At 37.8% G+C, this 26201-nt stretch overlaps 1 protein-coding gene across 1 annotated transcript in view; it reads left to right on the forward strand.

Annotated features, from left to right (window-relative positions):
• Positions 1-1482: 1482 nt before the first annotated feature.
• Positions 1483-26201, forward strand: part of LOC145443020 (P-selectin-like) — a 28072-nt gene continuing 3353 nt past the window's right edge. The window contains exons 1-25 of the mRNA XM_080321003.1: positions 1483-1641; positions 2173-2258; positions 2686-2790; positions 4373-4484; positions 4914-5001; positions 6489-6583; positions 7166-7244; positions 8540-8637; positions 8834-8915; positions 9530-9624; positions 9690-9771; positions 12481-12584; positions 14870-14951; positions 15749-15843; positions 16494-16575; positions 16645-16739; positions 17312-17396; positions 17851-17945; positions 19704-19785; positions 20868-20962; positions 21033-21114; positions 22827-22921; positions 24539-24727; positions 25033-25144; positions 25859-26010. Of these exons, the coding sequence (XP_080177129.1) occupies positions 1581-1641; positions 2173-2258; positions 2686-2790; positions 4373-4484; positions 4914-5001; positions 6489-6583; positions 7166-7244; positions 8540-8637; positions 8834-8915; positions 9530-9624; positions 9690-9771; positions 12481-12584; positions 14870-14951; positions 15749-15843; positions 16494-16575; positions 16645-16739; positions 17312-17396; positions 17851-17945; positions 19704-19785; positions 20868-20962; positions 21033-21114; positions 22827-22921; positions 24539-24727; positions 25033-25144; positions 25859-26010 (2428 nt within the window). The 5' untranslated portion in view covers positions 1483-1580. The remainder of the gene's footprint in view (positions 1642-2172; positions 2259-2685; positions 2791-4372; positions 4485-4913; positions 5002-6488; positions 6584-7165; positions 7245-8539; positions 8638-8833; positions 8916-9529; positions 9625-9689; positions 9772-12480; positions 12585-14869; positions 14952-15748; positions 15844-16493; positions 16576-16644; positions 16740-17311; positions 17397-17850; positions 17946-19703; positions 19786-20867; positions 20963-21032; positions 21115-22826; positions 22922-24538; positions 24728-25032; positions 25145-25858; positions 26011-26201) is intronic.

Raw genomic sequence — 26201 nt, forward strand, 5'->3', positions numbered from 1 at the left:
TTCTGACGATATGTTACTTGAAGTCGACTTGGTATAGGAAGAAGCTCATGCAAATTTCCGTCAATTCTGCGATGTGCATGGCAACTTCTATTTAACGATATAGGAAAAGTTGGTATATTTGACATATCCTTTAAAAGACAGTCACATTCCCGATGATTCAAATACAGCGCGAATACGGCGACTCGAGGCGATCACACGAATGCATTTACACAATTACACGCCCGGAACAATAATTCGGTATTAGCCGATCGAAGTGAAGTTCCTGAGAAAATAACAATGATATTAATATCAACGACAACAATAACATATGACCATGCTTCAAAACATTTGTTTCAAGTTAGTTTTATTGCAAACATAACCCCGGTTGTTAACATCTAAACATCTTGCTGATAGCTGCAAACGCCAACCAGCTGTTCGACATCTTCTAAATCGGTAAATGGCGGTCGGAATTACGTCGATAAGCATCTGTAAAGTTCAGCCTCGTTTGGCTTTATCGAATCGTATTCATATTTTCTGCGGCAATTACGTCAAGTTGGAAAACAGGAAAGTTTGCTTTATGGGAACTCAGCTCAATATAAACAAGAAATGAACCCCGAGAAAATGCATTCAAATCCCATTGCTTGAATACATAGTAGATTCTTGTGTTTGTAATGTACATGTTCGTCACCACCCGCACCGAACCGGGATGGATGTAGATTCACAGATAATAATTTATCATGATAATTGAAGGATCACCGTTTCCACAGCATAGGCACGAAGGACACTTCCCATATTCAGTACGGGTACACAATTGCCTGAATGTTTAAGCTGTTCATAATCTGCATTAAACCGGCAATTTTGGACTTATAATCTCCGTATTCACCCTTTTACAAACCAACGAGATATGTATGTATATAAATAAATAAATATTGCTATTTTCTACTCTCCTATCGTTTCTGTCATGACCGATGATTTTCTATGGCCTGCAGCGAATCGATTTTACGTATTCTTTGTCACTCAGAGCCGTCTTTGAAACCTGTTTCGTTTGTCGCGATGCGCGACATCTGACCTCATAGGCACTTGCGCCCGTAAATAGGCCTATTCGCTTCATCCGGCTTGTTTCCTCTTGTGGGCAGTCTAACCTTCGACTCGTCAGCCTACCATACACAATTATGCATTATTACAATATGACCGGTATTGAATTTGAAGAACTTTACTCAAATTACTAATATTATATATCAGTTTTTCTGAGTTGGACTTGAATGATATAAAATTAATGATTTACATCTACATCAAGGACTTTCATAATCCATTGATATTCCATTGCTGATTAAAAGATACTTTGCATTGATTCATCACGATCACGTGCAACTTCAGGTAAAAGTCACAACACCGCAATGGTAAATAGATAAGATGCGCTAATGACTACTTTCTATTGCAACCTAGCTTGAAAAATCCGAGTCTCTTTGTATGAAAAACGGCAATGTAATGAAAAAATAGATCCTAGCGGAATGAACGTTACTATGCTTTTATGTACATATCATTCGCCCAGTCACAGCCTCTGAGAGAACTGTAGCGCGGTTTTTTAAATAAATTGCTGCATGAAGATCACAGTTTTGGTAGCGGCCTTTTTAGGTCTGATGCTATGTCAGTCTGCGACAGGTAGGGATGTGCTAATTGTCTAATATGCATATTAGAGAATTCAGGTTTATGAGTCTGAGATAACTCCGCGATATTCAAATGAGCTAAAAGAGGTTGTTCAATGTTCATGCGTACTTGCAACCGACCAACTTTCTTTTATAAGCATCCGTCTGACTCAGGCCCGATTCTGTTCGAACAGCAATAGTTAACTGATCGGAATGCAGGCGAACAGGAATAGCCTGTTGATAGCAATGCGCTGAGTTTAGAATAAGATTTTGCCAGTCATCAGATAACATTACATTGACAACCAATTTTTGGCATTTATAGTTACCCAGAGTTATATCGTTCCCAAATCGGCTGTATTGCAGCATGCAGTCATCGAGTGCGACCGAAAATGACAAATCAATCAATTCTCGCATTGTCGCATCGCGGTGTCGTCAAATTATCATTATTGTTTCTGAACATTCGTTCACCATATTTCTTTTGAAGCATGTCATTTCGCTGACTGCTCGTTCCCAAGAGAACTTTGTACATAAAATTTTGATTTTGCAGCGATTCGTTGTTTGGAATGTTCCGGTGTATCCACAGAGTCCGAGTGCAGGGCAAATGGCACAGTTAGAGAATGTGATTTTAACGAGGCGAGTAAAGTTGCATATCGTAGGAAACTAATACATCAATTCTACATCTGGTCTTGATAAAGATAAGTTTGTTTTTGTGAATAGGAAATCCAATTTAAATTCTATCTTTTCGATGACTTTGGAATGCGACAGTATATAGATGCGTTTCAAGATTATTCACTGAATATTATATAAAATAAGTTCCGTCAAATTATCGTAACACGCCGTATTTCGATTTTAACCAACAAATTAACTGTAGAGTATAACAAATCGCTTCCAGTGTTGTTAAAAAGATTAAAATGAATCAAGGTTTCGGAACTGATACCGGTTGAAAGTAATTTAGAAGCTGTATTTGTTATGATACGCTTGTAAATTGCGATAAAACGTTCAAATTTCGTGTGCGCGATCTTAGCGATTACGCAATGTTATCATGTTTCTCTCGATTTAGGATGCCTGTCATATCGAGCTACGCAGACACGAAGGATGGAACGGAGCTTTGAGAATGTACAAACATTGCAAGCAGTCAAAGGCTTGCGACGATAACTATGTTCAAGTGAGTCACTGCAAATGCATAATTACGGTACGATAAACGATCATGCACAGGCTGTTAACAGTGATGCTTACTTGTCACGACTGGAAGCCGGTAATCAAAAACCCCGATGTGCAAATCTATTTCAACGTCAGATGTTACGGTTTATTTCAATAATATCCTAAAGTAATATTTCGGCAAGAAATGCAGGTTACCGTAAAATCAACTTGACACAGAGATTGAGGAGGTTAATATATCATTGGATATCTTTGAAGTGAGACGGGAAACCTCGCATTGCAGCCACATTACTGCGCCAGTGCACATGAAATGCATGTGTCAAAGTCAAGTGCACTTACTGTTCCGCTATTCTCCGGTCATTCGCGCAGGCTTTATTGTAGGATTATGTATCTCTCGTAGTGTATTTGTAAAACATGTAACAGTGACGGACAGTTCCAAAATTCTTTGTCGGTTCACAAATTTATAATTACATTCTCCCCAAAGACATGTTGTTGGAGATTATTGAACTTGTCATTTACGTTTTGCAAGGCCTATTTGCCGCGTGTCCGTATTGGCTACAATTGAGTTGTAATCCGGCATTAGTTTGGTTCAAATCTTTGGGCTCACTCTTCAGTGAGATGTGAGTAACTGTAAAGTCGAAATCTTCATGTGATATTCAACCTGTGTGATACTGAATGTTGAAACAACTGCAATATTGATAGTAACAATGAATATTCAATACCCCGATTTGCTCTATCAGATAATTGTAATTTGCAATTGCATTGGTGTTACGGTGCCTATGGGCAGGATAATAAAAGCCATATTCATATCAAAATAGCGGTACGGGATAATTCGTCATCAGGAAAAATCTCAGACCTTAATTCAGGATTATAATTAAGTCACAAAGGTCCTAGTCTCAAGTCAATCTTAACTTTATAGTTATAGCTTTATAGCTTCTTTATAACTTTATGGATATTTCAACTTTTACTTGAGTATGAATTTACGTTATTACTTTTACTTCTAGTTGAGTACCAAAGATGACTACTTTAGCGCCCTCTAGTCTTAACAGGTTTATTCAAACAGATAATACAGTTTCTGTTTGAATATGTCTTTATCCATATGGATTGGTGCGTAATGACTTACTCCATTACAAGTCAAATCAATGCACAACATGACTCGAGTCAAGTCATTTTGCGCATCTGTATTTGAGAAAATGACTCCGATCAGGTCGAGTTGCCTTAATTACTTACTGAAATTTGACATTTGTGATAGAAAAGGGTGACCAAAAACTGAATCCCACCCTTGGTTGAAGGTCAATGGTGATCTAGCAATGCACAATACAGTAATGTCCTCATCAAGTCCACATTGTGAAAGATGTCAAAACTACATACGCTGTAATAGTTCCTGATAGTTAACTCCTTGTGATCAGAATTGGAGGATTCGGTTGGAACACGATCATTCAATTTATATGCAATTCGTCGAAATTTATTGACATTAATTGGATACTCTCCAATAGTCGAGTTGTCTCATTACTGAAAACGAATGGTATTTCATGTAATTTGCTTGAATTTCGACATTTTCTTTAACGAGATATTTTGTGATTTTACAGAATCCACGAGCCGCCTGGTCGCCCAGCCAGTGCAACCCTGATGACTTCAATTCAGTGTGTCGGTGCTGTTGCTATACAGATGAGTGTAACGTAGCATCTGAGAATTGTTTCGGTGAGCGATGTTTCTTCAACTCTTGGCAATGTCCTATTATATTGGTCTGATTGAGCTGGTCCTATTCCTCATTCTGATTTGTTTCTTTCGGTTCCACTTTTCCGGTTCAAGGAACCTTATACACCTTAATGTGTAACTGACTTCTTCAATCTTCCATTACAAACCAATCCTTGACATAATCCGCAACCGAAGACCGTTAGTATGAAGCTGAGACAAAATTATGAGAAAAACTGATTTCCCTGTTCCAGTAGACCGCATGTACCGATATTTGCACGAATAGAAGTTCTGATTGATCTCCTCGAATTTGACTTGTGTTGCATTCCAAATCTTACCTAATTGCTTATATAGCCTACCTCTGAAAGTATTTTTCTGACATTTTTGGCTTCTTTTCTGGTGATTATTTAATAACATTCTTCAATTGCTTCTTAGGGCAAGTTGGCTGTACTTCATTACCTAGTTTCATCAGTGGTGGCTCGTTATCTTGCACAAACGGAAGAAATATTGGAAGCATTTGCACGTAAGGCCGTCTATTCATTAATTTCATGTTCATGGTTTGCCGATAACAAAGTCCAGTAGGATTGGCTTTCTTTTTTTTCATTCTAATATGTGTTCTGATGGGATGGTGATTGTGAGTTAGTTGGATTTCCGGTCGTCCTGTAAGTTGTTATATGAATATGGTTGCTCCTCCTTTAATTTGATGGTGAATTTGCTTGGGATGGATCTCGTGTACTCATCATGTGTATCAATTTTATGCACGTTATATGATAAATTGATAATATGTAAATTAGTGACTCCAAACTTCTTTAATTTTGTACCCCTTTCGAAAAATTCTGAAGTTCACAGACCCTTACAGTTTCGAAACTCACCTGAACCGATGATTTTGATAAGCTGTGTTTATATTAATAAAGACTAGACGTCTTTAAAAGCAATATTGTAGTCGAAATATATTTTAATTGATAAAATTAAAGTATTATGTACAAGTTTCAATCCTATGCAGGTAGCCTACATTTAGTGAAATAAATAAAAAATGATGCAATCTCAAACAAATTTGAAGAGATGCAGGATATCATAGAACCATGTTTTTGATAATTTACACCCTATTCATGAACAGTAAAATTATATCTGTGTGGGATGTTATGGTAACACAATTCGGAAATGCAGCCTTTCATAGTAGCAGATGGATTTTTACAGCAAAATGCAAAAGCATCGCATTGTCCAACCAAATGTGGAAAAATATTGACTAAATGAATTTTGTACCTACAACATGTGCCTCACATCCGCATGAAATCAATAAAATATTGTTATTCAATTCTATCAATTTGCAGTGTACTCACTCCTGGATGCCAAATTAGGATGATGGATGCAGGGTGGTCATTGGCCACTGGTCAATAATGAAACAGACTGCTAATTGTTCCAAGTACTCAATTAAATCACTATGATTGTGTTCAAATGGTTTCGAAATCACTGAGGAATGTGACTTTGTTGAACCTGTTGAATAAACAAACTGCACCTCTGAATAAATGATATATATGCATTGTGAAATTATTGCAATTTATTTTTTAGGCCGTCATCTTCAAATACTCTTTATTGCTACTTCAGTAGTTTGTTTATATTCCTTAAGCAGCTGTCTGATTCAGTCGGTTCTCACCAGTTCCATATAACCGATTAACAGAATTTTATGAGATCAACAAACCAGTTAGCATTACTGGTGACTGTCAATCCCGTTTTGTAACAAAACTGGCTGCAAATTTGACTTTTGTGATAGAATCGCCCAACAATCTGTTTTAATCCCACCACTGTTTTCATGCCCTTTATGACATTAGTATTAGTAACAACTTGTTCTGGCCTTGTGTTTGCTCTAACGAGATATTGATAGCAGGGTGTTGTTGCTATTTTTTGAGGAACATTGAATCACTTGTAAAATATCTTGATTTAAATATACCGTATGTTAGTTTGTGATTGATTTGAGTGGAAATTCTGTGAGTGGAAATTTAAATCGTTTAGAGTCACTTGTAATGGCAATACAAATATGGTGGGGGCAACCAGTACAGCGTGCCGAAGCGATGGAACTTGGAGTCACCCTTTACCCCGATGTGCAGGTTAGCCGTCTTTCTGAACCATTTATCATATGTTTGCTATAGCCTATACAAAGGTGTGAATTGTGCAGTATCAAACATTTGCTGAAAAAGGAAGCATAAGTTGTTGAAAATCAAATTTATTACGTGGATAGGCTACTTCAGTAATGTACCTCGGCTTTTCGGACTTGCTTGCTTATAATTTATACAACCTCAGTTTCAACAGTGCTTGAATTAAGACATCGTTTCTTCTAATTTTGGATTTTGTCTAGTTGATTTTGATTTTGGATTGATTGACAACAATTCCAGAAGTGAAATTATGGAATGGCCTGTGTCAGACAAGAGAGCTCTTATATGACTGACAATGGCTTAAAATTGGTCCTTAGTAGCAATACATGCCATTCAGTAGGCTCATAGAATGTACATACTTGCAACACTTTGGTTTGCTACATAAGGCCATTGTTGCTAAGCACCATAAACCCCCCATATGCATACATACGATAGGCCTGCATAATTGACTGCATTGACCAGCTTTGACCTAGCTAGATTTTGATCACTTGACAACCTAGTCTGCATTGGAATACACAAGAAACAATGTAATTTCAGATGTATATTGTGATAGGAAACCTTTGAGATATGGCTGGTACAGCTGTACGGATGGACATCGTATTGGAAGTGTATGTAGGTAAGTGAGTAACCATAGTGTACCATTTATTTACAATGTTCATTTACGCAAGAAAATCGTGAATACTTTAATTATGCAGTATCAGAGTTGTAAAAGTCTGCCAAAAACTTTACTGGATTGAGATTGGCGCATCCGGCATTTAGGTATCATGTTTGTCGTTGTCGAGCACAGGGAAAACTCCAATCACTATAAATTTTACCATATGAATATCATATTATGTTTAATCAGCCAGTCGACCACTCTGATCTTGCTTTTCTGTGCAGAGAAGTCACCAAATCTAGTTACTATAACCAAGTCACAGCATTCAATTCATTGATAGGTCAACATCTAATGAAAAATCGATTCTGTGCCAGTACTTACGATGCTGTCATGTTCACTGTGATTTCCAAGGCAAACTTTATCTTCGCTGGAATCAACGGAAAATAAATTGTTCCTTTGTATCTACTGTCATTTCTTCATCCACACATTTTTCTGTGTGTTGTGTAATTTGAATCTCCCGCGTTTTCTTTGTTATGAATACACCATACCTACCAGTACAGCTGACTTGTTATATTGAAAATTACAATTGATAACTCATACTTTGCCAAAATTGGTTTCGTTTGAATCTCTGTTCCTATAGCTGCTTTTGTGCCATTACCTCTTGTTAAGGGTCACATGATAAGTCCGAGCTGAATGAATCATACTACCATCACTGTAGTCCTGAAATCCATATTTAAGTCAGTCACCTATTGGGTATTGTAAATATTCACACATTATCATCTTACATTATGCAGCATTATTTTTCATAAGCTTGCAAAGAGTATTCTTGATATTTGATGCCACTTGTGACGATGTTATTGTTATACCTTCAAAACTTTCCAAACAAAGTGCAGGTGCAAATTAGGTATCGCTGTCAAATACTTGAAGTTCTTCTTGTGTTGTCAATTGAACTTTAACTAGGCCTATTAATTATGTGGTAATATAATCTGTGACTCATCTGTTTTCCATGTGTAAAGCTGTGGAATCAAAGCTTTGTGAAAATTAACTTTGTTAAGTTTTCATTCTCTTTCGGCCATAGCTTGGCCATGGTTAACTTTGAAACAATGTGAAAAACATGAACATTTTTACAAACACGTGATTTTCTATCAATTTGAAAAACGGATCTCAACATTTGAAAGATGGACATAAGCTACTTTGATGCCACCCGACGGTATATCGATTCCTTTGAACAATCTGCAGTCCACTCTTGTATAATAATGTACATGAATACAGTTTCATTATACATTGATTAATTGCTTTGGTTTTCTTTTTGTTAGACCGCGTTGCTGGCCTGGGTATTCTGCTGGCGTGACTGATAGAATAACGTGTGGGAATGATGGAAACTGGATCTTTCCCAGAGAACCGTCATGCCAACGTAAGAAATAAAATGCTTCTCCTGTATGTAAAACATTTTGGAGTAGCTGAAATAATTGCTTTGATTTGTAAGATATTGAGATCAAGATGACAAGCAAAATCCATTCATGAGATTAGTGCTCTCACAAATATATTTTGACAATCTTTGGTACTGGTGTGCATATTTCAAGTAAGCTCTAATGCGATTTGAATTTCAGCTGCTCAGTGTCCAGAGAGGGCGCCAGTGGTCGGTGGTACTACAACATGCTCAAATGGACGCTTTGCCCAAAGTCGGTGCAGGTAGCTGACTGGAACTTAATTGAATGTTGGCAATTTGTGTACTTACGTTATGAGACTTTCTGAATAAAGCAATATTGCTTCCAATGAAATTATTGGGAATTAAAATATCAACTCTTAAATACATTTAATGAGTTCAGATATACAGTAAATTCCAGCTCGCCATTTATATGTACAAAATGACACTGTTCCGAATCGAACTCTGTTCTTTTTCCAACTGGGAAATATGATACTGAGCTTAATAGATAATACAGCCTCCCCACTTTACAGAAATGTTGTTTTCTTGGTGAAATGGCAAGGAAGAAAGGTATTCAAAAGAATTCAACAAAATACTGACTGCCGTTATTCAACCATGTTTGGCACGCATGAATGAATTTCTGAATGTGCACAATGATGAATCCCTAATCATTTCCTGTCACGATATACATCAATTTTACTGTACTTTATTGGTATGTGTGTGTTTTGTGCAATCGTTTGGCATCATTAAATTCAAAACAATGGAATTTGATATTCTCGACAAGAACTTATGAATTTTGTTGACCGTTTTGATTTGATACTCTAGAAACTCTTTCGACCCTATTACTAATACGCATTCGTGCAAATCATTATATTTATAGAGCTCGATGCGATGATGACAGACGAAGAGACGGAATCCCGGTCAGTTATTGTCAAGACAACGGAGAGTGGAGTCATGACCTTCCAGTTTGTGAAGGTAGGTTTGATGCAAGTTTGCAATCAGTTATTATCTAGTTAATGAACCCCATTGCAACTCTTCAGAAATACAGTGTGTGCCAAGAGGGACCATCATAAGCGGAGATATCGTGTGTTCAACTGGCTTCCAACTAGGAAGTATTTGTCAGTAAGTTCTTTATGTTTCTTACAGTAAAAGGAAAGGACATAGTGTATTTTTGTCCTTGATGTTTTTGCGGCATATACACCGACTCATGATACACATACACACGATCTGTGCACTGCATATGCATTAGGGCTCTTCAAAAATGACTTTTTTTTTCAAATCGTACTGGCTACTTGATAAAATTGTTAGGTTACCTAATTTAAGCCTACACACAAAATTTGGTTCAATTCCAGCCAGTAACCGCTTTGCTACAGGAGAAGAAAGTTTCTATTTATTATATAAAAATAAATAATAAAAAATTTGAAAATTTTCTGTTCACCCCATGAAAGTGTTGGGTTGTCTATAGAAACGATGCTCGCCAAATTTGGTTCAATTCCAACCAGTGGAAGCGGAGTTATTGCCGTCGAAAAATTTGGATTTGAATAAAATAGTATTTACGGTGACCGATTCTTTGTTTATTTATTATAGTTGTGCTCACCGTAAATACTATTTTATTCAAATCAAAATTTTTCGACGTCAATACCTCCGCTTCCACCGGTTGGAATTGAACCAAATTTGGTGAGGATCGTTTCTATAGACAGCCTAACACTTTCATGGGGTGAACAGAAAATTTTCAAATTATTTATTATTTATTTTTATATAATAAATAGAAACTTTCTTCTCCTGTAGCAAAGCGGTTACTGGCTGGAATTGAACCAAATTTTGTGTGTAGGCTTAAATTAGGTAACCTAACAATTGTATCAAGTAGCCAGTACGATTTGAGAAAAAAAGTCATTTTTGAAGAGCCCTAATATGCATACCATAAGTGCATGATGTGCACATGCCGCTGGACAAGGAAGTGCAGATATAGCCTTTACGGCTTTCTAAGTCATGCACCACCCCTCCATGCTATCCCAGTAATGCATGAGCGCCAAGCAGGGAAGTCATGGATACCAGTGTTACTAATCAGGTATTTGGTCTGACCCGGCCGGGGATCGAACCCACGACCTACCGATCAAGAAGCCGGACGCTTCACCATTATGCTATCTTGTCGGTCAGTATGACAAACAGTAAGACAAACATGTATTTTATCAAAACTGTATGTGTGCTGATATGTTATTTTTTGAGTTGTTAAAAACGAAGATGCTTGTAATCCTCTCAATGCTTACACATGTTTTGTAATGTCAACATGCTTCTGACGTACGTGGCTACTTGTGAGAAAGGTTTGATTACGCTTAAATTTTACAGAAACAATGCGTTTGCATTGTAGCGTAATGATACCCTTCAAAAGTCTAAATTGAATCTTCAGAATCAGATAATGAAGTTTGAAAACAAACTTACATGCAACCGGAATTTGCTGTGTACTGTTTAGGAATCTGTGATAGTGATGGCATTTCACAATATCGTCAGATTTGTCTATATTGTGTTTGACTGTAATGGAATAATCTGGGGTTACCGTGTCCCGAGGTCTAATAGGAAAATCTGCTACTCTCGTCACAATTATTACAAAACTGTTTGAATCACTCCTTTATCTTGCGAGTCAGGCATGTTATGACATCCGGCTCATGATGTAATGCTGAGTAAATGAAAAAAAGCAAGTATTATCCAGCACGGTTTTATCAAAATTCAAGATTTTTAATAAGGAACAGTTCCAAATCAAATGCTTCCATCTCTTTGCAAATCTTGAACATGCTCATATGCAACATTATACTTGTTTGGCATCAATATGGGTCTTTGCTCTATTCACCATTAATAACTGTTCCGTGCATTGATATCAAATTCACAGCTTAGGGAAACTTTTTCATGGACCGCAAAGTATTCAATGGAAAGATGAGCTAGAACTAGGGCAAACTGTCAAAGCTAATCCATTGTATTCAAGTTACAGTGCTCCTAGAGGTTGCAAATATATATGGCCACACAACCCACACTGCATTATAACTTCTGACTAGATAGGTGTCATCTTAAAAAGCCAATACTGGTTGGAATAATTCTGTCTACCAAATGTGCAGTTTGAAAATATGTTAGTGTGGTGAGGTTGTTCAGTGTGGTGGTTCCATAACCTCATTTGCCGTGAGCATAAAATCGTATTCCTGGAAACCGTATGGTGATTCAATAATAATGAGTAAAATTTCCAGGTTTTACAGCCAAATCTGTTGTATTCCTCACAAAACACAAAACATACCCAGGGCCAACACTGCATCAGAAATTAAACAAAAGGAGCATAGAAATATAACAACTTAAATTGCTGTTGTTCGCCAGCTGAAAGTCACTGCTTATGACCGTATCCAATCTGTGAATCATTCTATTTTTTCTAATTTCATTATTTGTGAATTAGGATTGTTGCTAGAATAAAGCACTGATAATACGCCATGTTATATGTTATCTATAGGCTTGATAATGATCCATGTACTGTAAAACAAAGGCATTGATTTGAAGGTAAAATTATGGCATCATTTGAGTGGTCTTGCCCGCAAGCAATCGAATGGTCGGAGTCTATCCGACCCAAATTGAGTTTGGTATATCAGTAGTAGATTTTATGCAATCCATGGAATGTCCCATGTACTCTGGATGACCAATTCATTGGACATTTAAGTCTTTCTCTAACCAAATGGAAAAATATTTATTGTCATGTGATGATATTGCGTTTTTAATCTTCATTCCCTCCGGCATAAAGTAGCAGACCTTATAAAGACCCATTTCTATATTTTAATGGCATGTTTGTCCAAAATTTAGAGCCGAATGTCACAGTGGTCATGTCGTGGTTGGACCTGTGGAGAGCATCTGCTTGTTGACCAAAGAAGGTGGACGTTGGAGCAATGAGCTTCCCAAGTGTGTCAGTAAGTGGGGTTGACATCCTGTATGTGTTCATTCGATTCGACTACTGGAATCCAAATCATTTGTAAATGTTTCGAGTAGACTAGTGAGAGACAATTTTTTTCAAGTACTGAAATGATACTCTCTTTTCCTCTGAGAGTTATATTATGTACGAAAATTTTACTGTTTTACCACCGTGGAAGCCTTGTAGCCTCGATTGTCCATACCACAGCTATTCACAGTGGCGGAAATGACATTTCTGTAATCAACCCACAGCATATTCACAAAGTGCTAGATTTGAAACATAATATTTTAAAAAGTGCAGATTCGTTACTGGATAGATTTGCATCACTCTCCCAAATGTACCTATGGGCATCAGACTTGAACAACTAGGAAATTTGCAGCTTTTCCGAATTAGACTAGAATCAGAATGAGAGTTACACAGTTTTATTCGAATTAGATTAAAATTAGAATTGGAGCTACTCAATTTTTCCGAATTAGATTAGAATTAAAATTAGAGCTACACAGCTTTTTCCAGATTAGATTAGAATTAGAGCTACACAGTTTTTTTCAAATTGGATTAGAATTAGAATTATTGACTTCGCAAAAACTCGGAAATTGAATTAAATTATGAATGAGAAATAAATGAAGCAAAATGTTCAGTTCATATCAAGCCACAGTGAATTCCCGTAACCATGAGAATGGTCAATGTCCTTATACCAAGCTCTGCTCGTTTTGCACTATACCAGGGGTCATCAACAGTCAACACGCGGCCCGCGAGGTCATATTTGGTGGCCGGTGATCTGATTTGTGAATTTGGAAGAACTCGAACTAAAGCATTTTGGAATGTTGAAATTGATTTCAGTTTCAAATTATTGCTGTTGTTTTGAATAAAGCTATTCTCCTGCGCCCAACAACACTATTCCTCACTAGCTGAAACAGCATTCCGTCGATGGGGAGTCAGCTGATATGAATCAGCATATCGCCTTGACGCGCACAGGCAAACACATGCACAATTGCGCATGTGCAGCTCATAGTTCAAAATAAAATAATGTTTATGATCATGATATTTCTTATTGTATTTGTAATACTTTATTGAAATATCACTTCTTTTGTGGTAACCAGGCCCATCGCCGATGTTAGTGAGCACGGCGTTGTACTAACGTAAAGTTTTAAAAACATGATTGCTTAACTGTATGTCTCGATATCGCATGCATTCTAGCGGCCCGTAGCCTCTACAAATTTTGAAAAGCAACCCACGACCCGTTTTGAGTTGCCGACCCATGCACTATACTGTTCTCCTGCATGGCTGTAACTCTTTCCGGTGGAGTTGATGTTGCAGTCATGCTTACGAGTTTTCGAGCAGCAGCAGCCCCCAGATGAGGCAAACTTATTTCTCTTTTCCAGTAACTCGAAGCATCACAGGCCATGCTATCACTCTGTGCTGCGAAATATCTTTCCGCTTCATCCTCTAATATATTTTCTTTGGTTAAATCTGAAGCAGTCATCCTCTTTTTTCTAGTTGTAGTTGCGGGCATGAAAGTGAACAAGCTTTACTGCTGTTCTGTTTGTGATCGAAACTAGAATATTGTTCGCAGACTACAAGCTACCATGCCAGCATGGCTGTTATTCGTCGCACTAAAAATACTATTTCTGTACGGTGTAAGTGATGCGATGGCGGCTCGGCACTACATGGATTTCCTTGCACGAGAGGGATATGTTCGCTGCAAAATGCCGCAGACAAATAGGCATTTTCAGGAGAACAATAAATTTGATTATAATTAAAGTTAGAGCATAGAAACATTTCAACAACTAGATTAGAATTAGAATTAGAGCATAGAAACAGTTCACAAATTAGATTAGAATAGATTATTGGCATTTTGCTCTAATATAGTGAAATTAGACAACTAGAATTATCTAGTTGTCCAAGTCTGATGGGGATAACCGATTGATATAGTCCCTGTATCATGGTAACATAAGATTTCATCTGCTTCTGGCAGTAATAGCAGGTTTGTGTTGATGTGTAAAGGCATCCCGCAACTTTGCTTGTAATTTCAAACGATTGACCGTTGAAAGATTCCAAAATCTCATCTTAATTTGGTTCTTTGCAGTATACAAGTGCATGCCGAGCGTCAGGTAGTCAGTAACGCGGTATGTCTACTTTTAACTACTTCTACTACTTGCTCAATTGGTAATGTTTTCAGAGTACTTCCATTTACTACATTACTTCTACTTGAGTACCAATATTATCACCTCTATCCAGGGTATAGCATGTGTTTGCAACTAGCATATCTTTGTTTACTTGCAGGATTGCAATGTCCACGAAGAGGAAAATTTGCTGGAGGCACTGTGTCATGCACTGATAATTCCTATGTAGGGAGCATTTGCACGTAAGTTTCTGCTGCTTAATCCTTTTCATAGTTCCTAAATCTTACTTGGTTTAATATGTACATATTACACAATTCCCCCAATATTTGAATTTGAAACAAGTACAGAATGAAGGATATCCGATATTTTATGAATAACTTAGCTTGATATGGCCGGTATATGATAGCTATTTGCAGATAAGTTATGTTAATTTGATAGGCATACACGGCTCTAAATGCCATAGTTTACATTCCACATAGGGATAAGAGCAATGCCAAAATGCATTGATGGAGCTGAATGTATCACAGATCACTTTTAACAGCTTCTTGGAGGTACAGAACTTCAATATACAATTAAATGGTATATTCATATTGAAATGAGCCCAAATATTTTCGGCTGACACTCGTCAGGGGTAATCGTCAGCAACTAGTAGAGAATGCAAAAGAACATCGTGTATCAACAATCGTATCACAAAATATGATGTCACCAGCATGAAATTTCGAATACAAGAGCGTTCAATGTACTATTTTCAAATGGTACACAAACTCTTTTTGTTGACACAGCCTTGGCTGGTGTATTTTGACAAAAGTCAACTCAAAAGCACACAAATGAAAGTGTGAACGGCCCCTTCCAACGACGTGAGATGACTTTTACCAATAACACTGATCTTGAGCTCAGTTGTAGGTAACTTGTTTTTGTTTCCTACAGTTTATTTCTATTTCAACCCGCTTTTTATTGGCCGGTGCTTTACCGGCCTGTATCTCAAGCTGCTATGTAATGTATTAAAGTATTCTCAACATCATTCTTTAATTCTCCTTAGCGCTTCATGTGTGCGTTTAACGAGGCTTATTGGAGCTGATGTGAGTGAATGCCTGCCCAGTGGGGAATGGAGTGCACCGTTACCAACCTGTGAAAGTGAGTGTGTTACAAGCACTTGTGTAAAAGATGCATCTGCATGTTACATCTTATTTTTTACACCAAATTTTCAAAGTTTGAAGACACAATACTCTTATATTTGTAGTGAGTAAAGAATATGAAGCAATTTGAAATTAAACTCCATAGGTTCTATGTGCAAGACACACCCTTTCTAGAACGGGGAAGTTTGCATAAAAATGATTTTCTAACATTTGCAGTGAATGATGAAATTTGGAAGTGAATTGTATCTGAACTTCAAAATTACTATCTATAAGACTCACCCTTTTTTGCGGCTTGCCGGAAGTCAGCTTTCGATGTTCTTATGTCTATCGTTATTGTGAAGTTTTGACCAATTATTTTCTATCGTTTTATTTTTGTGAACAATCAGTTCATAACGGTGAAGTCTAAATCACAACGGTGTATCTGAAGGGGAATATAATCCAAAAATACTAAATATGCACTCAAAATTGTGATTGAACTTCACAGTTGCTATGTATAAAACCCCTTTCAAGAAAGGTGTACAGTGTACATCTATACCAGAGTGTAAGTAATGTACATATCTACCTTCCGATGTATTTATGTCTGCAATTTTCCTGACTTACATCGATTCGTATGTTACCTATGTAGCCTGCATTAACACTACTTTTAAGGAATCGTGTGTCCCGACCGTGGGCAAGTAGCGCAAGGTGAAGTTGTTTGTTCAAGACGGAATTTAATTCGCAGCATTTGCACGTGAGTTCACTATCTGCTGACACCTCAGTATATCACATTTGGCATTTTACCAATCTTATCACATGACAGCGTAAGATGCGTTACCGGGTCTCGAATGATTGGAGACGAAAGAAGTCAGTGTGAACCTACGGGACAATGGAGTAACCCGTTACCGCAATGCCAAGGTAGTTGTCATTTCCGCAAGTTTCAAACGATGTAATTTTTCCAATTTTATCTACAGCAAAATGTAGCTTCCTTGCGTACAAATAATAATTGTAGTTACGCATAATGACCCTACTATGTTCAGTCCACGATTAGTCGATTTGATGTTCAGTCCGTGTGGCATTGTTAAACAAATTTAAATTTCTGGTGGCAAATAAATAAAATTCAAGTTGTGAATGAGTGAGAATTTCCTACCTCGCCAATGTAAATTCCTCTCTTATCAACATTCTATGGATTGTTTGATTAGTCACAGACAGTGCAACCTCTAAAACACCAAGATAATGTAGATTTTTATCAATTTTTGAACGTTACAACTTTGACAAATATTTGATTTATTTTATCAAGTCAAAAAATAATCACCTTAGTGATGCCCTTTCTTTAAGTCATCAGCCTCCCAAATTTTGTGGTTAGGGGCTCAGCATACACCCAAAAAGATTTACAGGTACACGCTAAAAACATGTCAAGAACCCTGGGATAGGCGGTCGAGTACCTGAAAATTTTTGACTCAATTTTATTTTTTCTTTCACCTCTGCAGTTATGACCTGTCCTGCTCTGGATTTCTCTTCGGAAGCAGGATTTATGACATGCACCAATGGCAATTTATACAAGAGCGTGTGCCGGTAAGTCTTGATGCATTGCGCACTGCACAGTTGGGTTGTTTAAAAATAACTCTTTTTCCGGATTCCGGGGATTCACTGATAGAATTGTTATGTCGCCTAGAGAAATGCTGCACACCAAATTTGGCTCGATTCCAATTGGTAGATGTGAAAGCGCAGGAGTTTGAAAATTTTGAATTTATTATCGTATTTGCACTCAACAGTTTCATGGGCTTGACAGTAAAATTTGAAAAAAAAATTTCAATATTTTATAATAAATTGAAGAATTTTAGTTGGCTCTGCATCGGCTTCTACTGGTTGGAATTGAACCAAATTTGGTGTGCGGCATTATTTTTAGACGACCTACCAATTTGATCTGTAAATTCCCGGAATCCTGAAAAAAGTTATTTTCGAACAACCCTAATGCGCAGACTTCGAAGTACTGGCTTTCAGCTATCGCATTTGACCCGATATTTAGATTCACGTGCGACGAGGGATATTTCCGATCTGGCACACCAAGGCTCAGGTGCTCGTTGCAAGGAAGATGGAACACAAAAATGCCTAGATGCCTGCGTAAGTACGAGATGTTGGAATGAAGACGGTGTAAAGTAGGTTACAGCTGCGTGCCAATTATGGTCAATTATGCAATCATTGTTAATCATTTCCAGTAGAAGTAACATTGTGCATTTTCACTCCAGTACCAGTAGCTATTTTCAGGTAAATACAGTATTCTAGCCCTTGAGATACCTAGATGCCTAGAAACCCAGAGATGATCAGTATCGAAGTCCTCAAGATGGTGTCGCTTACTCGCACTACACAAGTAATTTTAAACTACTTCCACTTCTTTGGTAAAGTAGAAAGTAGCTTCGGGGTATGATTGCATCAATTTACGAGTAAAATTGTCATGAACATCGAGGGAAATAGCCCCTGTTACATGGTAAAGGAATATTTTTCGAAAGTACTTGCATTGACAATAGCCAATTTGTGTTGGTGCATGTTTCGATTTTGAAAGTAGCCACCTCGATTGACTACTTTGAGTATGAAATGCCTCGTTTATGTAAAACTTTTTTGAAATTACTTACAGTACTTCAAGCCTTCTCACTTTTTACTTCTATTTGAATTGATTCTGTCGCATCTTGAAAATCGATACTTCTTGCAACTGAGTAGCCATATATGCTATTACTTTTTTTCTACTTCGTGTTAATTCCGACTGCTTTGTCCAGGGTTGTAACCAAGTCTCAAGGCTCTGAGTCACAAGTAAATCTCACTTTTATAGTTTTGACTCAAGTCAAGTCGAGTTATTTTCAATGCACCACCGACTCAAGTCATAGTGTTATGACTTAAGTCCAAGTCATTGTGTTGACTGTCCAATTTTGATTTGAAGTCTTGTTAATTTTTACAACTCTGCTCGGTGATATCGAATCCTTCGCATTCATAATACACTAAATTTCTTCACTTTTAACCTGTTTCTGGTCGAATTTACAAGTACTGGTACTCATAGACGAAATACCAATAGTTTTGTAACTTTACTATTCTGCAAAACTCCAACGAAATGTCGTTCTTGGCCGTCAGAGTCTCGAGTCATATGACTTGGTGAGAGTCATGCGCAATGACTCGAATCAAAATCGAGTCGTGTCATTTTGTTGCGTATTTTGAGATAATGACTCGAGTCTAGTCGAGTCACCAAAAAATCGTGACTCGAGTCGAGTCATGACTCGAGTCATTACAACCCGAACTTTGACCCGAACTGTGTTTTGAATGCGATGAGATGCTGAGTAATAATGTGGAAAATGCAGTAGTTCACCACATTCCAAAAATGGTCTGAAAAGCCATCTAGTACAACATGTTATCAGTCACTGGGCTACCAATGTAATCTCCCATCTATACATGAATTAGAGTGGCAGTTAGGCTGAGCCTATTTCTATTCAAAAAACTCTTAAAATTTTTCCACGACTTGCTTGATGTCAACAATATTGCAGCTGCTCCTTTTTAGACATATCACATGTTGTTATAAGAGGGTATAAAAATGCTGGAAATTTGGTTACTCATTGCTTGGTGTTATCAATATTTGTGCTACGGGTACGCATCCTTCTATCAAGGTCTATCACAACGTTACTATAAGGGGCTGTAAAAATGCCGTTTAAAAAGGATATATTATCTGTCAGAGAAGAGTTTCAAATACGAGATGTTGTTTACTCTGATAAGAGATATGCAACAAAAATGCAGCTTCTGTTGCAAGGAGAAGCTGTCTTCCAATCCAGTCTATAGCTAGTATTGAAAACCATTGCTTTTCTGAAACCTTGGCTGATCAATAATAATTTCTATTTTCAGTGCTTAAATGTCCATTTCGCAGAAGAATGAGAAATGGTGCAATTACATGCACAGAAGATAACAATATTGGTAGTATGTGTATGTAAGTAGACACTGTTGTTTTGTTTACTGTTTCAGATTTGACTGTTTTTGAATTCTTTCTGCAAATAGATGTCATTACTGTGAATCTATTGCTAACCTCTAGTCAGAGTTATGGCCTTTAAAGTGCACCTGTAAAGTAACTTGGTTGGTGCTTTAATAAAATTGATAATGCCTATTGAAATGCATATTTGAAAATTTGATTGTAGGCTATATTTCACTCATTCCATACCGACGTTTGCAGTCATGTTTGCCATAAAAGGGGCTTAATTTGGCATGAAATTTGATTATAGTTTTCAAAAAGCTGACTTATGCACTCGAGCTTTATCTGCATCGCTCTGACCGAAGTCAATTTCAATACTGTGGCTGCTTTCCCTGAAAATTTGGGCCTCGTTAAGACCGATTTTTAAACCTGCTATGAGTAGGCTGAAGTCGTCTATCATGATCTATTTTGGTATGTATTGTCTGGTTTCATGTGCTGCAAAGTAGGTAATGACTTTGAAACTTATTCTAGGACTAGATATACGTCGTTAACAGGTGTTAAGATAAATTTCCAAGTATCATATTTTTCAACGGCTGCTGTAGAAACATGTTAGTCGTCCTTATATCAGTATCATCTGACCGTAGTCCCCCCACTGCTATAGTCTAAAAACTACCATATTATCTTTGACCTGGTGGACAGCTAGTATCACTTTGCTTGTGCTCGCAGAAAATGTACTTACAGGAATTTTCCACATCATCCATATTCTTATGACGTCACGATGAGTGATGCATGAAGCCTAATACACAATCAATGAAATACTCCATTTAGCTCAGCCCCAATTGGCGCTAAGCGGTAATCGCATTCGTAAGAGCTAGTTATCAACGGCGGAGATTCTGATGTAAAGGTATCGCTTTGTGTTGCGATCTCCCCATGGTGCTTGTGTCAGATCATGTATATCATTCCACCTCAAATTGCTGGCGCATATCTGGAATCTTATGCATCGTGCGGTTTCACAGTCTGTTTATTACAGCCCTAATTTGCTAATACCGTTACTGCATTTCCGTTCATTCGACCGCATATGTAACACTTATGTTATGTTTCAGTGCGACATGCAATGATGGATTTGAGCAATTAGGGTTAGAAGATACTGTTTGTCTGTCGAATGGCAGATGGGACGGTCCTCTTCCATTCTGTAGTCGTAAGTAACCTGAAAGAATGCCGTTTTGAGATGGGACTATTCGGGTTGAACTATTTCAAACTTCTTCCAGCTATCACATGTTCACCCAGACGTAGGATTTTTGGTGGGACTGTCTCTTGTACAAACGATAATAACTTCCGTAGCGTTTGCTCGTAAGTATTCACAATCTAGTACCGTCGTCAGACTATAACGTAACTGCTCACTTGTGTCGATTTTGCATCTATATAGAAGTGACAATATGTTAGAGTAGTCTTCGGCGTATTTTTCCCTGTTTCTTCGTTGAGCAGAAATATCGGAATATTTTGTCTTATACATGAAAACTCTTAGCACCAAAGTTGTATGAAAATTGCTAATTAGTAGGGCGCTTTCTTTTTACCTAAAAAACGAAAGATTTTGACCTACATTATCAAAATTTTTACATTCTTTGATCATGTTAGAATTGTACTACTTATCCTCATTTCTGGTTGGAACTGTCTGTCCTTACAAAGTAGTTTGCCATGAAAAAACTTTTTTGACTAAAAAACTGACAAAACTTTATACAAAAAAAACTCTATTTCAGCGAAATCTGGCCCTGTGGAAGAATTCCAGTAGTTACATCACGTATTATTGTAGAAATAATTAAAATGTAGTGCAGTGCAACGAAAGATACTTTCCTACATTCTCGTGTTGAAAGTGTCTGTCATTACTAAAAAGCTTGCCAAGAATGGAGAAAGAACGTTCAACAGCAGCAGTTGTTGTCTGGCAACACTGAAGTTGTGCGTACACTGCTGGTGACACAGCGTGATGCTTCTTTCTGACAATCTTGTCTACATCACAATTTTTCATCATCCGCTTCTTAATATAAGAACCAATGCCCACGCAGTCTTGCTTCAGTTAGGATATTGTGGTACGTTGAGCATAACTCCAGGTAAACCTATTTATTTCATTTGGCCGTTTATGATTCACAATGAGCAGATAATGGGCCGTCTACAACAGTAGGCCTATAAAGTAGGCTAAAAGCTGTAAAATGTCAAATGAAAAGTTCACCGACAGTGCAAACATTTACGATACAAACGAAATGCAGGTGGCAAAATTTTTTCTTTACTTTGTAAACAATTTTGACAGTTTTTTGACCAAACGCTACAATTTTGACTTATATTGACATGTCAAAAAAAACCGCCCCACTAATTAGGTATCGGAAGAACTTGAATTCCGCTATCCGGACATTTCATTTCTAGTGCCTCAATTGCCGAAATTGCATTTAGGATGCTTTGATATTTCTTCCTGGAAACTTTACCATTCAGTACTAGTTCTTGAGTTCTCGAAGCCAATGAGTAGAGAATATCTAAAATTTTGCGGTCTATACTCAGATGCCAAGATAAATATACCTTCCATTGACAAAATGATATATGCCGCTACCCTGTTTCTATCACCAATATGCATTTTCTTACTCCGATCTGATGCTGCTATAAAATAAAACTATCGGGACTCATGGATCAATTCCTGCCAAAACAAAATGCGAGCAGCTGAATATGATATGCCGCTATGGCACCAGAGGTGGTGAAGGCAGTCGGCATTTGTACTCGAGTAGACGTAAAAGTAAATTTACACTCAATTACACATACAAGTACAGATTTCCAATACCTACTTCAAGTGGAATTAGAAAATACTGCTCTGCAAATTGCTCGAGTGGATTTGGTCATTTGGTCGCAAACTTTCAGCAGTTAATTTGAAGTGGCGACAATAGAAATATGTGCAATTTCCAAAGATGCATTCTATTCAGTTACCATGAAACCTACTTGAGTATTCCCCAAAAGTATTTTATAACTGACCATCTCTGTATGGTATGTTGCAGCTCATTCTCTTCATTGATTGATGATTTCAGGGTTACTTGCGATGTTACCTCCAGATTGGTTGGAAGTCGTTTCAGCGAATGCACTGGCATTGGAGAGTGGGATGCCCCTCTGCCGGAATGTGAACGTAAGTGTTCATTTACAATATACAGTTTACATTGTACACATAGGAGAATTTTACATGAAGTAAATGATACTGAACAGACTAGATCGGACAATAATATCGATGTTGTATAGTCGTTATCGGCGTTGGTAAAAATGCGGGCAATTATTGGTTGAATGGCAAATACAAATTATTGATTATTGTTGACGAAAATATATTGAAAAATAAATTTTCAGATGACCCCATATTATGTGTAGACTGTAGAGCAGAGGTCTCAAACACGCGCCCAGCTAGAACATTTTGTGCGGTCCGCGACGGCATTTTGGGATTTCAAGTATTCGACGATATATTCAAACGTCATATCTTTTGTTTAGATTTAAGAAGTTAAAGTTCACCCTGAAACTACTACAAAAATCTGAAATCCCAGCAAATTTCACTATCACATCACTTGTAAAAGCTACCATGCGGTAGAAGATCAGCTTTTACGTCACATTTCTGGTTCATGATGATAAAACATGACCCGTTGGTGATTCGTGATAGAAAATTGTGGCATTGGCATTTGGTGGCCTCGTGACGCATATCGGTAGTTGGTTATATCCTGGGTGTTGTGTGTTCTCTTTATCCATGTTATTATCGGTGGCGAGTAAGGTAGGAGTACACTCCACCGCTGTAACACCAATGGAATTTTCGGCGATTGGACATGTCTATTTCAGGTTTTTTTTTAACCATGCAGGGGTCCGCAGACCCCATCGGGGTACGAAGCTCCCCATCAGGAGTACGAGATCAATTGTGGAATTAGGCCTGTATGCTATGGAATATTTTCCGGGCCATTCATTCAACTGGAAGATATTCTTCGCGCTACACGCAATTTTATGTGATTGGGATTTCTGATTTAAATATAGGCCTAGTTTCCATCATAAATTGTGTTGAAAATGGACGGGGGGGGGGGGGGGGGGGGTTCGATAAGTCTTATTGAAAGCACATCGCGTACGATCGTTAAAAAGGTTAAGAAACAATAATGCTATTATTATGTCACAATTATTTATTATATTCAAGTTGTTATCGATCTGTTCCAATAATAATCGAAGTCAAATCTAATGCTGATTTAATTTGGCTTTGGCAATGACAGTAACAATAGCCTACTTATCACGACCATATCAGAATCCCGGATTAGACTACACTGTCTAAATACTCTGGTATCAGATCAATCTTTCAGTAAATTTTAAAATATTCTACATAAAATTGTGGCATGTCTAAGATCCGCTAGCTGCAATGTTATAACCCGACAGCTTTTGCGATGTCATGATGCGTCCTCTCGTGTGATGTCTATAACTCATTATTGGCCCGCGAGCACATAAGAGTTTGAGACCTCTGCTGCAGAGAGTGTTGTTGTTGTTTGTGGTATTCGTGGTGTTTTTTGACTGCAATGGTCACTCTATATCTGCAGATTTGTAGCACGGCCCACTTAGGATTTTCCAAGACTCCGTTTATGCTTATTGCTTATGTATAGATAGTGTAAATTAGGTAGGTAATTGCTGATTATAAGTTGACAGTGGTGATTTTAATGATTAGAAAAATGTAGTGCTGAAACAGTCCGAACGAACTGAGCTTTAGATTAAAAAATGCCGATTCTCTTTTCAGGAAACCCCTGTCCCGATCAAGGCGAACTTGAAAACGGCGTTATCAGCTGCACCAATGGACGGGACATCGGCTCGGTTTGCTCGTTTGAATGCCAAACCGAAGACGGATACGAGCTTTATCCCCCGGACAGGCAAAGAAACTTTTGCGGGCCGACTCAATTGTGGTCGCTGCCAAAGCCTTGCTGCGCGAGTGAGTGGTGCCAGAGTAGAAATAGATGTAGCAAGTTTATAATAGCGAGAGTAAGTCTGAGGTAAAAAGTAGGTGAAAAAGTAAGTATTCTAAACCTAGCTCTGCCTAAAAAAAAACGAAAGATGCTGAGTACATGTGGAAGTTGTTTAAAATCCCAACAACTTGAGTAAGTATAGTGCAATTATGCAAAAAGTACTCTGAGAGAGTAGAAGTACTCCGTTACTGATTGATTCCGGCTCACTTCCTACGTAAAACAGTTATGATATTCCTTTTCACTTTGCAATACGCGCTCCATCTGTTTTTAGGACTGTGTCCGCCCTACGCCCTCATGGATATGGTGATAGTGCTGGACTCGTCCTCTTCCATCGGGGCAGAAAACTGGGTGTCTCTGACTCAATTCGTTCGAAGTATCATCAGGTAGGAATTATTCCTGGTAATACGAGTATAGGTCATCATGACATCACCACAGTGACTGATGTAGCAAGTTCAAATATATACCTTTTATGCATCCACAAAGAATATCGCATCGAAGATTATTTGGTCTGTGGTCTGATCATGACTTCACAGATGCCATTTCCGCTACTGTGTATAGCTTTGTACTATATATGTGTCGTATGTTGCTATGGTGCTGTACGACCAATCGAGGTTAACAACCTTCTACAGTAAAAAATAGTATCGGAACGATGGTTGTCTTGATAAATTTACTCTTTGTGACAAGGAGTGTAAAATGTCTGTACTAAAAATATTATCTCTCGCTACTCAGCTTTTAGTACTTGGGCCTATTTCTTTTCGCATGAGACGACTGTATCTGAAAATACAATTCTGGCATGGTCGTTTCAAAAGTGATTAAGTAATTTCAAGAATTATATTTGGAGGAAGTTTCGCAGCCATCACAAAATGACTATTGGCAGTGCGTGTTAAGAGTAGGCAGTTGTGGTTCAAAGTAATGTTGAAGTGGAAATAGTCGAAAAGCATATATGCCTATCCACTGGAAAAGTAATCTAGTAAGATTAATGTGAAAGGTAGACTCGCATCGATACTGGCCTCCTATGAAAAGAAAATGAATGAATGAATTATGAATGCAATCTGCATCCCATTAATTTCCAATCCAATACTTATTATTCTTTTCAGTGCATTCACGGTAGCATCTGACGCTGCTAACATTGCGATATTCCGTTATAACCGCGTCGTGGACGAAAGGACTCAGATTTTCTTGAACAGCTATCCCGACGATATTTCCGCTCTGCTGAATGCTTTCGGACGCATTCCGTATGACGGATCTGGTATGAAGATTCTCTAGTTTAATCGTCACCACGATGTGTTGCAGCATACCTGGTGAAATATACTAGAGAGTGAAAGATTCAGCCCAGCGGTTTCCAAAGGGGAGTTGATTTTTCGATTGGGGAGGGGGGAGAAAATGTGGAATTTTGCAGTCAGTTTTATTCAGTTACTTGTTTCGTTCAATTTATGGTCT

The sequence above is a fragment of the Botryllus schlosseri genome, chromosome 7, assembly GCF_051294905.1.
Source record: "Botryllus schlosseri isolate E-star chromosome 7, Bs_hap1, whole genome shotgun sequence".
NCBI lineage: Eukaryota > Metazoa > Chordata > Ascidiacea > Stolidobranchia > Styelidae > Botryllus > Botryllus schlosseri.